The 14,739-nt window shown below is 42.5% G+C and overlaps 1 protein-coding gene across 2 annotated transcripts in view; it reads right to left on the bottom strand.

Annotated features, from left to right (window-relative positions):
* Positions 1 to 14,739, bottom strand: part of cntln (centlein, centrosomal protein) — a 175,889-nt gene that overhangs the window by 121,026 nt on the left and 40,124 nt on the right. For both annotated transcript variants that reach the window (XM_055158740.1, XM_055158741.1), the window contains exons 11-12: positions 14,437 to 14,541; positions 6,952 to 7,073 (exon numbers count right to left, since the gene is read on the bottom strand). In XM_055158740.1, coding sequence (XP_055014715.1) covers positions 6,952 to 7,073; positions 14,437 to 14,541 — 227 coding nt within the window. The remainder of the gene's footprint in view (positions 1 to 6,951; positions 7,074 to 14,436; positions 14,542 to 14,739) is intronic.

Genomic DNA, 14,739 nt, shown 5'->3' with positions numbered 1-14,739 from the left:
CTCATCCGTGGCCTTCATCATGATCCTCTCCATCAGCTCCAAGAACACAGACGGGTCTTTGGGCACAGAGAAATAGCACTAGACCACTAAACATAAGGTGTTCTTGGCTTGTCATGCTTCCTCAGTCTCCCTGTTGTACTCATAGACCCCAGGGTTGCAGCTAAACATCTTGTTGTGGTGGAGAAAGTGATGGGGAAAGGAGTTATGTTGTGGATTATTTGGGCTTGACCTGATACCATCTTCCTCAACTTCTTCATAGTGAAGAATCAGTCCTGAGGTAAGTGAAGGGTGCTCTTCAGCAGGTAGTCCACAGTGTCATTTCCACTCTCCTCTTCCTCCTGCTCCTCCTCTCGACCAGCACCTGATCTCTCCACCTCTCTGCTCCTCCTTTTCTCCTTCCATCTCTTCCTCATCAGATCCAGTTTCCTTTTCTCTCTGATCCACTGGACGCTGCTTTCTAGTCCTTTCTTAGAGGAGCCGCCTGACCCAGTTTAGTGCCACCCTCCTCCTCCTGCTTCTCAGTTCTGTCCTCTCCCTGGCCTCTCTCCTCCAGCTCTGGACCGGTTCTGGTGGTTCACATCTGTTTCTTCAGCCTCTTCAGAGCTCGTATAGTAGCTCTAGTACCTCTTTTGTGGTTCCAGACATGGTCACCTGCAGATGTCCACTTTTCACTTTGGTATAACACACTCATTGAACTCCAGCAGAGCCAGAATCGGGGACTTTGGCTTTTTGGCCGACATTTTGACATTTAGTAATATATTTAAATGCCTTCTCTGTGTGAAAGTATTATTTTACACACACAGCAGTCACAGCATAATTGCTGCTTATATACAACACATATGTGTTAGAGCCGGTTTTGCTGAACTACATGGAAAAAAAGCTGGTTACAGCTTTAAGGACTCCAACAAAACAGTAAAATTGTATTTTTATACTATACTTATATGTATACTTCCTTCTTACATTGCAAAGAAAAGGGCAATAAAATGGTTTGTTAATAAAGTCTGAGTTTAAATAATATTTTATGTACCATGCACAAAAGGGGAGGACACCAGCCCCCTGCATATTTCCAAAAAGGCAACAACACAGCATGGAAGCTACTGACGCCCTCTCTAACAAGCTCGAGATGCAATGAGACTCGACGCCGATCCCCACTGACTTGTTAGGGCCCTGATTCCCCACAATAATGGGAGTATTTAAGTCATTTTCTGTTGTCTCCTTCTCCTGGCATTACCCCAGTGGGCTTAGCAGCTATTTAGAGACGGGGCGTGATGCCAAATGAACACAAGGATCATAACACTGAGTGACTGGCTGGTGCCATGGAGAGCCTTTGAGTGAAAAGGGCAAACCTGCCTATTGCATCAATTATGTGTCCAAACAGACATGAAACGCAAATGTGGCCAGACTAACTACAAACTCATTTACTCTGTCGTGTCTTTGAGTCAGATTCTGCACAGGAGAGCGTAAACATGTACCAGAACATCTTCAAGATTCAGCCAGAAACAATGAAAACTTTAAACATAAAAATGCATGCTTTGTATGCAAATTCAGTAAAAGCTGTCTGCACCCATTAAGGCACTGTACCTAATTTTTACTGTCTTAAAAACATGAAAAAAACAGAGCTAATTCATTTAAAAAAGTTTGCAGTGGTCCAAAGTTACTGCTAATTGTTCATACACATTCCTAGCATAATAATTATTCACCATGATGAGTTTATAAGCGCTTTTCACAACTTCCAGATGCCAAAGTGGAGTTTTGCCATCACGACAGTCCTAGCATGCCAACAGCACACTTACTGCTTCACGGATGAGGAAAAATCTTTATAACTGGATGCAGACAACACACAGACGTCCCATTTACAATATATAGAGCTGTATATAGCTGTACTGGGGTATATCAAATGTTACTTTTTTACATGGACTAAGATGAATCCACATGCAAAGTAGCAAAAATGGTAAAATTCTTATATAGTGTTTTTTCACCAATCACTCACCCATTCACACACACACACACAGCATTCATCTGGGGAACTGGAATCACACTGCCAACCTGTGGGTCAGCGAATCTGATCACTTAACCAATGTTTATGTCAAGAGCGGGATTCAAACTGCCAACCTAAGGATCGGTGGACAAATATAATCTATCAACTGAACGCCCTAATAAAAAATAAATAACAAAATAACCTCCAAAATCCACTTGTGCATTCATAAAATACAAATACTTTCGCTGAAAAAGTAAAATGAGCTTGGAGATTGCGTTTGAACAGTAGCAAAAGAAGACACTCCGTAAATAAAACAGTACAAGGTTGTGCTGGTGCTGTGGGAGAACGACGGGTTTGCTGTTAAGTGGTGCTATAGGGTTATGATCCACCACTTGACAACTTCCCCAGACTTCCTGATAAAAGCTGCTAGGAACACAGCGGCGGCGGTAGAGGCGGCGAGCGGTATTGGCGGCGGGCGGTACAGGTGGCGGGCGGGTGGTGGTGGTGGTGGTACAGGCGGGTGTTGACTCTTTGTTCCCTTCGCCTCAGACGCAAGCTGCTGAGCCGAGCGGAGCTGTCAGGAGCGGAGAGGAGCCCGCCGCCGCACATGCTCCCTCACTTCCAGCGCTTCACACGGGCTCATGTTGCGCCGCTGTTTTCTTTAATTAACCCAAAGAGAAAACATCTGACAGGGTCAAAGCTGGCTCCCGCGTGGCCACCGAGCACTCACCTTTAAGTTACACGGTTTAAAATGGCCTTAAAGGGGAAGGGTGTAGTTTAAAGCAGCTAAGGTTTGAGGTTATGTTTCATTGGTCATTGTGGTAGGAAAGATAAACTGAAAGATGTGGGGAGCTTTTAATGAAATATTATCGTGGAGGAGTGTGGATGCAGTAACTCAAATCAAAACAGGGCCTATATTTGTGTCTACTGTTTCCCAAAAGTCATGCTCATTGAAACAGATCACTCTGATTCACTCACAGGATTAGAGAGCTACGACAAAAGCACAAAGCAGAGAGTGAACTAGGCCTGACACGATAATTATTATATCTTTCAATATATGATGGATCGGACAATATAATTTAATATCATGATAAGATCTGATCTAAAAGGGATGGACTTCTATGATTCATTACAGAGACAAAAGTACTAGTGTTTCATCTGCTGTTTTTTTATTACAGCTCATGATTTTTATGATGAATATTGAAGATTTAGAAGAGTTTTTGTGGTTTAAATCTGCTCTTGGGTTATTACGGTGTCAGTAGCATTAAACTACTACCGTAATTTCCAGACTATTGAGCGCACCTGAAAATACGCCACATTTTTTTTACACATATAGGCCACACCTGTCGATAAGACGCAGGTGTCCATGTCTTCAAGAATGTTTTCAAGTTCGGGCCGTCTGCTTTTATTGCCTCTGAAAGCTTTTTTGCATTGAGTCAGTTCATCGGCTCCAGAGACAGAACGATCTGGTGCCGCCAGCTCCCATGAATTCATCTGAGTATGGATCTGATTTGGCAACGTGTGGACGCCGGAAAACGTTGATACGCTGATGTAGGTCTATGCACCGCGAAGTAATTCACCGTCAAAACGCAAAGAGGCTAGAATATATTCATATATACGGTCTGTGTGTATGACCTGCAGACGTATAATCTCTGAAAAGTTTAACATGAACCATCTCCAACGTGATAGAAGCACAGAACAGACTCACCATCTGCAGAACACCCCTCTGTCACAGAAAGGACACTCATAATCCACTGAGTCGTGTCCTTTAGTCCAACAGAAGCTGAACAGCATCAGCGCACAATAGCAAGTTACTTTTTGAGTGCTTAGTTTATGCAAATGAGCCATGCAGTTTTAAGTTTGGTTTCTGTAAAACATAAACAAATATGCTCAAAACTGTGTGGGCAGGGAAGGCTTGCGGACACAGAAACGGCGTGTCTGGACGCAGATCGTTTCCGATACAGTGATACGGTGATACACAGATTTGTTTCAGTGCAAACGGGGTCTGAGAATTACACAAATGTGGATTTAAAAAGAAGGTCATTTTATTTTTAGGCTCGTATTAATAGTTTTTTGTATGGTCAATATTATAATTTGCATAACTCCAAATCACAAATAGTCTGCCCTTCAGAAGCTTGACTGAGAAGATGATGACACAGTCCGCTGCTAAATCATTAATAGTGTAACAGAAGTAACGAAAAGCTAATGGGGGGAAAAGATGACGATCTCTACACACTTGTGATCGCTATGACAGAATCCACACGTTTCTCGCTGTGGATCAAGCGTCCTGTGGTTTCTGCTGAAGATAACAGGTTGAAGCAGGAAATGGCCTTCGCCTCACTCACCCCCACCTCCTCCTCCTCGTGCTCCTCTTCCTCCTCTCTCTCTCTCTCCTCCACATGCCTTCTCAAACACCCCCCTCCCTCCTTCCCTCCCTCTCTCTCTCCCCTCAGGAGCAGACACCTCCTATCTTCGGCTCCCACATCCTAATGAACGCGGTGGGCGGAGAAGACGCCGCAGACGCACAAAAATGGCCCAAATTGACTGGTCTTAAAACCTCTGAGCTCTTTCAAAGGGAGTAAAATTCCAACCACTTACCCAAATCCAGCGCTCGGCTCCTGTCAAGACAACACGGGAGACGAGTAAGACCCTCAGACTGTTTTGTGAGCCGTTTCAGGGGAGATATAGTTTCACAGGCTTTTAACATAAGGCAAAGTTGAGTTATTTTCACTCCCTACAGTCAAGGATCGGAGCGAGAGTTACTTCGTATGTATTCTTCTCCAGCGATTCATAAAAGGCACGTCTAAGTATGTGCACAGGTCTTGTAAAGAGGGGATTTTATTACCTGTTTTGATTATATAATAAAGTAGATTATCAAAACTGCAAGGCACGACAAAGATGACACTCGCAAATTTAATAAAGGCCATTGGCGTTCGGTGTGGGGTTATTGGTGTTAAATATAGTCGTGGGCAGGGGAGTAAGATTAACAGCACGACGATGGATAGTGGCTGTGCTCAGAGCAGAGGTGGTAAACTGGACGGATCGTGGAGTATGTAGGGGTTTTGTCAGATTTTTTTTCCTTTAAAGGGGAGGGTATTACGCAAACTTGACTTTTTGGAGCTTTCTACCATGTTATAACACTGTTCTCTCATCAAAAACCTGAAGCCTGAAGAGGTTTTAGATGCGATCCATGCCTGTTTGAGTAATTTAGCGATCTCTCCAGGCCTCTCCCCTTTACGAATAGCTGTGAGATTCTGTCCCACAAGCCTACATCAACCATAAATATAGAAAAACATGATGTAAAACTGTACACAGCAACTTGACAAACCTGATGTGATGTGCTGTAAAAAAGAGCTCTGAAGGGGGAGCGATTTAATGCCGAGAGCAAAGGGGGGTAAGGCTACGTTTATATGATGACGGTCTGAATAGAAGACGCAAAAGTGGAGTCGCGTCTTCACTTTTTATTCCGCGTTTAGACGAGCGTTTTCAGGAGGAAATCTGCGTGCATACGGTGACGCAAATGTGTGTGGAATTCGATTGGGTTTGCATGCCAGGCGAATCGGTGGTGATATATGTGACGTAAACGCGTACCTGACGTGAGCAGATCTGACCAGAGTTTTGCGTCTTGGGCAGTGTAGACGGAAACGCTACGGCGGAGCATATCCAACTTTTCCACTCTTTAGGGTGGTTTCAGATTTTTGCATTTTTAAGCCCCAAAAACGCCATCACCGTCTAAACGAAAGGTACTTCCGATAAAATATTTTGTCATTTTTATCCACAAGCGTTCTCGTGTAAACAAGCCCTAAGACTAAGAAGAGCATCAAAAGCAAAAGCGAAACTTATAAATATATGTTAATATGTTGTTTTCAGTGAATGCAGCATTTTCAAAACAATAACAAGTGATATGGTGATATAAATATGTTGCGTGTTTAGCAGTTAATACCCCATAGAAGAATAACTGACAGTAATAGAGGTCAATTAAATTAAATTAAATTAAATTAAATACAATCAATCAATTAAAATACAGTCCCACTTTAACTGTATGCATTTATCTGTATGTTTTAATAGTATTTAACTTGTTTATGTTGTTGTAACACGACCTAGAGTGTCCAGAAAGGTGCCTAATAAATAAAATGTATTATTATAACTTCATTATGAGAAAACATTCAAAATTCTATTCTAAAAAGTTTACTAAATGTATGTTTTTTTATTATGCAGCAAAATGCATTGAATTTTATGTACAGCATGCCCTTAATGCCAGAATAAAATTGTGTTATGAATAAGTCAGATTTTCAGATTCAGACTTAAAGCAGCAGTAAGCAGGTAGTTACTGTAAATGTAATAACTCAGAAATTTATAAGGAATTTATCTGGTTTTAGAGGTTAACACTACAGCATCTAGAATTTATGTGTATTACCAAGAATATACAGCGTTATATTGCTGTTTTAATACTTTTAATACAGGTAACATTTTTTTAGGACTCAAAATTTTTTTTTTAAATGTATGCAAAATCCAGTGCCCTTTGTTGCGTCTCTTAGAAGTTTGATGTTAAAAGCTTCAATTAAAAACATTTTAAATTCAAAAACAGACTCTATTTCAGCTTCTCTTTATCTTTAGTGCCAAGTGGTGCAGTAATGAACTTTTATTCTTTTATGCCCGGTCTAGACGAGAGCATCTGGTAGTGCATTTTAAAGAACATGAGAAGTCCAGTCAGACAGAAAATAGATGTAGTTATACCTGTAAAAATAAACATGGTTCACACAGCACAGGACGCAGACTGACCTGATGCTGGAAACACATTTTGATTTGCACGTTCGGTCTGAGATTCAAATCATTAAAACGGAGCTCCTAACAAACTTTCAATCAGTCCCACATCTGGTCAAACCTTTAGCGACAATTGGCGGAAATCGCGGCTTAACCTCCCCTATAGTTTATGCGAGTCATTGTATAACACTATTGTTTACAGTACTCACATGCCACTGGCCTTCTCCAGGTCTTTCAGCTGGTCTCTTATCGTCCTGTAGTTGCTCTGAATGAGGCGCAGACGTTCACGGCGGTTCTCGTGGGCCTTCCTCAACTCCTCATTCTCTTCAGTCTGTAAGGGGACATTCACATAGTTAGTAAAAATCAGATAACCACAGTAATCAGATCAGATCAGACTTGCGACTTATATATTAAAATGTTCACACTGACAGCCTCGAGAGGGCGCTGTGGGCTTGTGTCTCTGTATCTGCTACTCCTATTACTCCTGTACCACTGTCACTTCACTCTACTGCGCATGTCTCCTGCAGAAAAGGCCTCTGTCCTGCTGCCAGTAGTGACATATGCCACCGAAAACGGTAATCGAACAGCAGAAAGACAGTTTGGAGTGAGTGAGAAACTTGTGAGGGCTTGGCGGAAAGCGGGGATGGAGAACACAGCTTCACGGCAACCGGGAGGGTGAATCATGCAACTTTCCTGGAAGTCAGTGAATGGATGGACAAAGCCTGGACTTCAGTGACACCGAAACCATCCTGTCGGGATTCAGAAAGACCGGAATAATTCTAATTAGAACTGATGCTGAGTCTGATAACAGCTACACAGAAGAGGAAGCGGCGCTCTGTTTACCTCCAGAGGTTGTGAAGTTGCTCAGAAGTGACACCGAGGATAAAGAATTCAATGGATTTAGTGATTTGTAATGAGATGCAGAGTTTGTAAACTTCTTCTGTTCTGTTGTTTTTGCTTTAGTTATCTGAAGAACTGTTCATATGTGACGTTAACAGTCTGTTGTTCTCTGTTCCATTGTTATTACTAGAACTTGCCTTTCAAGATGAAATGTTGGATCCTGGTCTCTGATTTTATTAAATAAATTTACCCCAAAAAGTGCGACTTATACATGTTTTTTTCTTCTTCATTACGCATTTTTTGGCTGGTACGTCTTATACTCCATATAATACTGTTTGAGATATTCAGGATAACTGAGATGAATGCATTTAAAGATAAATAATAACCAGTGAAGTTGACGTCAGGAGGACAGAGTGAGCAGGATAATGGTGAGTTCTGAAGGGACAGTGGAGAATAAACCTGCACTGAATAAACCTAGACTGTTATAGAGTGATAATTGAGTGTTTGGAGGATAGAAGAAGTTGTGGTATTTTGATAAATGAGATCACAGTCATCTAAAATGGGAAGAATTAATGGTGAGATCATATTTTTCCTGACAGAAAAGCTAAAACAATATGTGTATTAAACATGTGAATGAAACAAAACACAACTCCAGGTGTGTTTGTGATGAGGAAACAACATTATAACATAGATCAGAAAATAGTCTAGTATTGGCACTTTAACAAGCAAACAAAGCAAAGGGTAAAAAAAAGTTGTCTAGTTTGCTTAGGTCCTTTCTGCTTTTTTTTCAGTTTTTTAATTTGGCACACTGTTAGCGCACCTGAGCCTGACAAAAGTCCACACCAACTCCACGCGGCCGTCTCTTCTCCTCCCTCTTGACAAGTGAGAAACATCATTAAAGTCTGATATTTAGATGGCGAGCGGAGAAAGGACCCAAACCATCAAACAGACAGACACACGAGACACGTTCGCATCCTTGAACCCACTTACTGGAGTTACCGAGCTGACGACCGGACGCGCTTTGTTGCTGACAATGTTGTTGACAGCTATTAAAAAACACGGCAAAGATTGGGCACGCGGCTTCAAAGCGCGAGAAGACAACGTATGGATTTTTTGCTTGTCAGGGGCACAGCTCCGCTCCTCCCCATCACGCTGACCTTAACGGAGAGGGTGATGCGCAAAAGCGTTTCAACACACAGGACAAACAAAGGTGAAATAAAGAGAAAAGGAGGTTGAAAATGTGCGGAGGAAAGAGAGAAAAAAGGAATTACGAAGACGGAGAGGCGGTTGAGGAGGAGGAAGAGTGCAGGACAGGTTTCTGCTTGAGTGGCCAGGGCTGGGGAGAGTTGTCGAGAGCGTTCTGAAGGGAAGGAGCTTGTTTACTGCTGATATGACACGGCTGCCCTGCAGAGAGGGAAATGTGAGCCCTCAGCCCTGTTATTATTAACAAGGACAAAGAGAACAGAGACAGCACACAGACACAGACACGCACTGGACACACACACTTCAGTTCAGACACAGAGAAAGAGACAGGAACAGAGAGAGAGAGAGAGAAAGAGAGACAGAGAGAAAGAAGGAGAAAGCCAGAGGAAGAGAGAGACACAGAGAGAGAGAGAGAGAGAGAGAGAGAGAGAGAGAGACAAGGAGTGACAGAGAAAGAAAGAGGGAGAGACAGAGAAAGAGGCACAGAGAGAGAGAGAGAAAAAGAAAGAGCAACAGCGCAAGAGAGACAGAGAGTGAGAAAGAGAGAGACAGAAAGAGACAGCGAGAGAGAGGCAGGGAGTGAGAAAGAGAAAGAGGGAGAGACAAAGAGAGAGACAGAGTGACAGAGAAAGAGAGACAGAGAGAAAGAGAGAGACAAAAGAGAAAGAGACAGAGAGAGAGAGGCAGAGAGACAGAGAAAGAGACAAGGAGACAAAGAGAGAGAGCAAGAGAGAGACACATACAGAGAAACATGGAGAGAAAGAAAGAGGGAGAGAGAGAAACAGAGAGAGACAGGCAGGTAGATAAAGAGAGAGGGACAGAGAGAGAAAGAGAGAGACAGATAGAGACAGACTTAGACAGCGAACGAGAGAGCGCGACAGTGAGAGAAAGAAAAAAAGTGACAGACAAACAGAGAGAGAGGCAGAAAGAGGGAGAAAGGGAGAGGCAGAGAGAGACAGAGACAGCGAGAGAGAGTTGAACAGAAAGAGACAGAGAGAAAGAATGACAGAGAGAAACAGAGAGAGAGAAAGAGAAGAGAGAGAGAGAGAGAGAGAGAGGAAGATAGAGCGAGACAGAAAAACACACGCAAAGAAATGGGGAGTGAGAAAGGGAAAGAGGGAGAGAGAGACAGAGAGAAAGAGTGACAGAGATATAGAAACAGAGAGAGAAGACAGAGAAAGAGACAGAAAGGGAGGGACAGGTAGACACAGAGAGAGAAAGAAAGAGGGAGAGAGGGAGAAAGACAGAGAAACACAGAAGAGAGAGAGAGAGACAAACAGAAAAAGAGAGACAAAGAGAAATCGAGAAACACAGAGAGAGACAGAGAGAGAGAGAGAGATGCAGGGAGACAGAGAGAGACAGAGAGAAGAGTGACAAGGAAAGAGAAACAGAAAGAGACAGAAACAGGGAGCGAGAGAGAGAAAGAGGGAGAAACAGAGGGAGAGAGAGACAGACAGAGAGTATGAGAGACACAGAGAGACAGAGAGAGAGACAAACAGAGAAAAAGAGAGAGACAAAGAGAAATCGAGAAACAGAGAGAGAGAGAGAGAGAGAGAGATATGCAGGGAGACAGAGAGAAAGAGAGACAAACTGAGTGAAAGAGAGAAAGAGAGAGAGACACAAAGAGAGGCAGGGAGACAGAGAGAGAGAGACAGAAAGACAGAGAGACAAACAGAGAGAAAGACAGAGACAGAGAGAAAGAGCGATGGACAGAGACACAGACAGAGACAGAAAGAGAGACAGAGAGAGAAAGAGAGACACACACACAGAGGGGCAGAGAGCGAGAGAGAGAAAGACAGAGAGAGAGAAAGAGAAAGAGGCCGACACGCTCTCACGTACAGCTGCCAGTGTGACAAGTATGGATTTCCCCCCCCTGTGCGGTTGATCCACAGAGGACATCTGCGAGGCATCCTGAGCCCCTTCACGCACCTCTCAAAAACAACACTTTAATGACAAGGACCAGAGCGCGGCTTCGCTGAACGAGGGAGCTAAGGGAGAGGCGGAGAGACGGGCAGAAGGAGGGGTGCGCTAGTGGCAGGGCATTAGCTACATCATGGATTCCCAGGCTTCCTTATAGCGTTCCCCCCCTGAGGTTGCTTCGCTCTGGTCATCAGGCCACAGACCCCTGCCCGCCGATCAATATGCCCCCTTCCCCGGCCCGCGTACACATCTGTGGAGGTTTTCAAGCTGAAAAATAATTACACAGCAACAGTGAATGTTTACGTGAAGAGTGAGGGGAAAAAACAACACAGAAAGCTAAGCTAAAGAGGCAACTGTCTGCTGCAGTTAGGGTCAATATGTCAATTGTTTAAGAGCTGTACATCCAGTTTGAACAATGCTCTATATAATGGGAAGGAGTGGATAAAGAGGAGTTGTCGTAAAAACATCTTGGCCAAAACAGAACACAGACGAACAATTTTCACCTTTGAATGAAAAGTATATTTTTAAGAGCGCTGTAGTATTTTCTGATCTTTGTTATAATGTTGTTACCTCATCCGAAACAAACCTGGAGTTGTGTTTCGCTTCATTCACACACATTTAACTCACAAAATCTGTATGTTTAGGCTGTGTTCTTCTCTCAAACAGTATGTGGTAATGCAGGAAGTGCTCCACTGTGTTTTTAAACTCCATACACCTTCAGTAGAATCGTTTAGGTGATTTCAGCTCTGGAATCACCCGTCTCATTTGAACTGAAGGTAACATGTAGCTGTTAACTTGAAAACTACCGCTTCATGACATCACAAGGTGGAACAGAGCATTCTGATTTTAAGAGATGTAGACAAACTATTAATGCAGGATTATTCAATCATGTGGGATTTTGTGTTTTTAAGGAGGCACAATAAGGCGCAATTAAAATAACTCAATTTTCTCAATAATCAACAGTGCGTCTAATGTATTACTTTTGGACGTGCTTACTGACCTCGAACCGATTTTATGTGATACACGGTGCACAAAAATCTGTCAAAATATAGCTCCACTTTGGTAAGTTATGAAGCTGCACCACGTGATGGATTGTTGGAGCACTGTTGACTACTGGAGTCAGGAGCCTCGCAGAGTCCGACAGAATCTGACCACATCAGCTCACAAGGAGTGAGCTGTTTTTTTCAGCGCTTATAGTTTATGCAAATGAGCCATGTGGTTTTAAATTTTGTTTCTGTGAAATGTAAACAAATGTGCACAAAGTTGCATTAAACACATTATTACTGAATGTATATTTAAGTCGTCCTCGTAGAAAATAAAAATCAAAACTTAAATGATCCATCCACATTCACATTCATAATCCACATTCACCAAAACAGGGAGGCAACGCCAGGCGAATTACGCCACGATCTGCCAATGGATTGTGGACGCCCGGGCTAAGGGATCAGTCTCAAGTGTCTGTTTGTTTCGCTTAATGCTCCTTATAATCCAGTGCAAATAGATGAGAGAATTCAATATTACTGATATTGCGCCTTATAATCCGGTGCGCCTTATAGTCCGAAAAATATGATAATAACATTCTAACATGGCTTAAAGCTACAAGAACTGTGCAGAAGAAGAAAGAGATCCGCACATTATGGTGTCATTGAGATAACAATTTGGGAACTTTAAAGAACTAGAGTGTGGATCTCTTTCTTTTTTTGCACAGTTTTTGTTTTTCCACCATTTTTGTTGGATGTTCATGTCTCTATCTACCGGTTTTAACACTTACCAGAGACAATTTTGTGTAAAAGACCTTGAAAACATGACGAAACAGATGTTATAGACACGAAAGCATGTTGTAGACACACAATTATTATATCTTAAAGGTGAACTATGTAACTTTTTTGGTTGGGGGTGTGTAAAGTGCTTGTTTCTATGGATATGTCACTACTGTGCCCAAAACAGCTCTACTTTATATTTATTCTAATACAGGTGGTTTTATAGCTCAAAAATACCTCATAAAACAGACACTCTGACTGTGAGCGGGGTCACCTCTCCACAGATCTGACCTGTAACTTGGTCTAGTTTGGTCTCCATGAAGACAGAAAGGTTTAATACTGTGAAAAATTCCAGGCAAAGCAATAACATCTCCATGGAAAACAAAGCATTTGATGGACCCTTAACCAGAAAAGTTATAGAATGCACTTTTAATCTTTATTTTTTACGTACTGGGGTCTGAGGTCTTAACTGTTGCTAATCGAGGCCATGTTTCTTTAAATCATATAATAGAAAAGAAGATGACGACCAAATGATGTCTCCGGCTTATTGCCCTTATTAAATACAGCCATAGATTGAATAGTACATTGTCAGGCGGTTGTTCTGTGTGTACCTGACCAGCAGACACGTAAATGGCACCATTAACTAACACAGCCAAGCGTGTCCTTTGAGTCTTTGACGGGCATTAGAAGCTAAGAAGGGGTCTGCCAATGATGTAATTCAGACACTTCAAATCTGACAAGAAAATGGCACCCAAAGTGTTCCCGGGGTTGTGTTCAAAAGGGAGATGACCTCTGCATAATCACATATTCACCAGAGTGGCCTGAAAGACAAGGGTGAGGGCTGAAATTGGAAAAAAAAAAACTAAACAAAAAAACGGAAGAAGGAATTAACTGTTTAATCTCTGCACAGGATGTAAAGAATAATTGTAGAAAAGCGGGGAGGGTTTTGAAGGTTAAATGACCAATAAAGACAGTCAGAAATCCCAGTGTATCCACCTGACCAGTGCGCTCAGTCCACAGCCCACGCACGCAGGGCAGAGGCTGTAGGTGTGTGTGTGTTCTGTGTGTGTGTTCTCCGCATTGTTAAAGGAAGGTCACGCTGAGGCCGTGTCAGCAGCAGAACAACTGAACGTTTGGAGAGAGTGACTGTTATCAGAGAGTGGACCTTCCAGGGGCCAGCAGCAATGACACATATCACGTACATGTGTAAATATGAGTCAGAGCTACACTTCAAAATGCAGAACTGTCAGGAAGACTTTAATAAGTAGTTTTTCTACACGTTGGGTTATATCTGAAATCTAATATTGTTGTAATATCCCGTAATTGTTGGCAGTGGCGAGTTTATAAGCTATTTTCATAACTTTCAGAGCCCAGAGTGGAGTTTTGACTGAAATGCTATTGACATGTAACAGTGCAACTTTGTGGAAGATAAAAATGCTTATAATCAGATGCAGACCAAACACAGGGGTTTCATTTTGATGCTAAAAGCTGCTTTTACAGTACTGGAGCAAAACAGATTTTAATTTATTACATGAAAAAATTTGTACTGCTCCTTTAAAAGTATTTTATTTGTTTTTCATAGCTGCAGACAGCCAAACATTGTGGGGGTTAGAGCTCAATGTTAAACATTATTAATTCTCTAGTTTGGGTGTAAATTCTTTATTCATTTTAACCAAAAAGCTAAAATGAATAAAGAATTGATGTCAGTACGACTGACATATAACAGGACCTCAGGACAGGAGGTTTAGGTGATTGGGGCAGTCAGTAGGGAGCAGTGCACCTCTCCTGATCATGACTTGGGGTGAGGGGCAAACCCAGGACCTTCTCACAATGAGCAAATAGTTCCAATGAACCACTCTGATGAACTATTGCAACAAAAAACAAAATTCATGAAGAGATGAGTAGTAAACTGTGGTTCATGTATAAGAGAATAATACATACAGTATGTGCCATAGTGTATGAAGCATGTACCTTTAGCTGCAGCAGCTCCTCCAGAGCCTGGATCCTCTCCTCTGGATCTTCTCTTCTGGCTCCTCTCAGCTCCACGCTGCCTCCTGGGGACAGTGAGCGGGAACGCTGCACACAGGTAAGCAACGAAGTAGACGTTGAGAACTTGAGCACACTTCAATTACACCCGGGCACCAGCCCATGCAACAATTAACATCTGTAGAAACACTGAGCGAATGCCAATAGTGGAATTATCTGCGCTCATTCCATTCCCCTCCTCACCTTGAGCACAGCACACACGGCGTCTGGTGAAACGCACAAACAAAC

Source organism: Boleophthalmus pectinirostris, unplaced genomic scaffold (genome assembly GCF_026225935.1).
Source record: "Boleophthalmus pectinirostris isolate CB_2022bp ecotype Guang Dong unplaced genomic scaffold, ASM2622593v1 HiC_scaffold_22, whole genome shotgun sequence".
NCBI lineage: Eukaryota > Metazoa > Chordata > Actinopteri > Gobiiformes > Gobiidae > Boleophthalmus > Boleophthalmus pectinirostris.
Note: the sequence above shows the minus strand (reverse complement) of the source record. Positions and strands in the feature narration are given on the sequence as shown.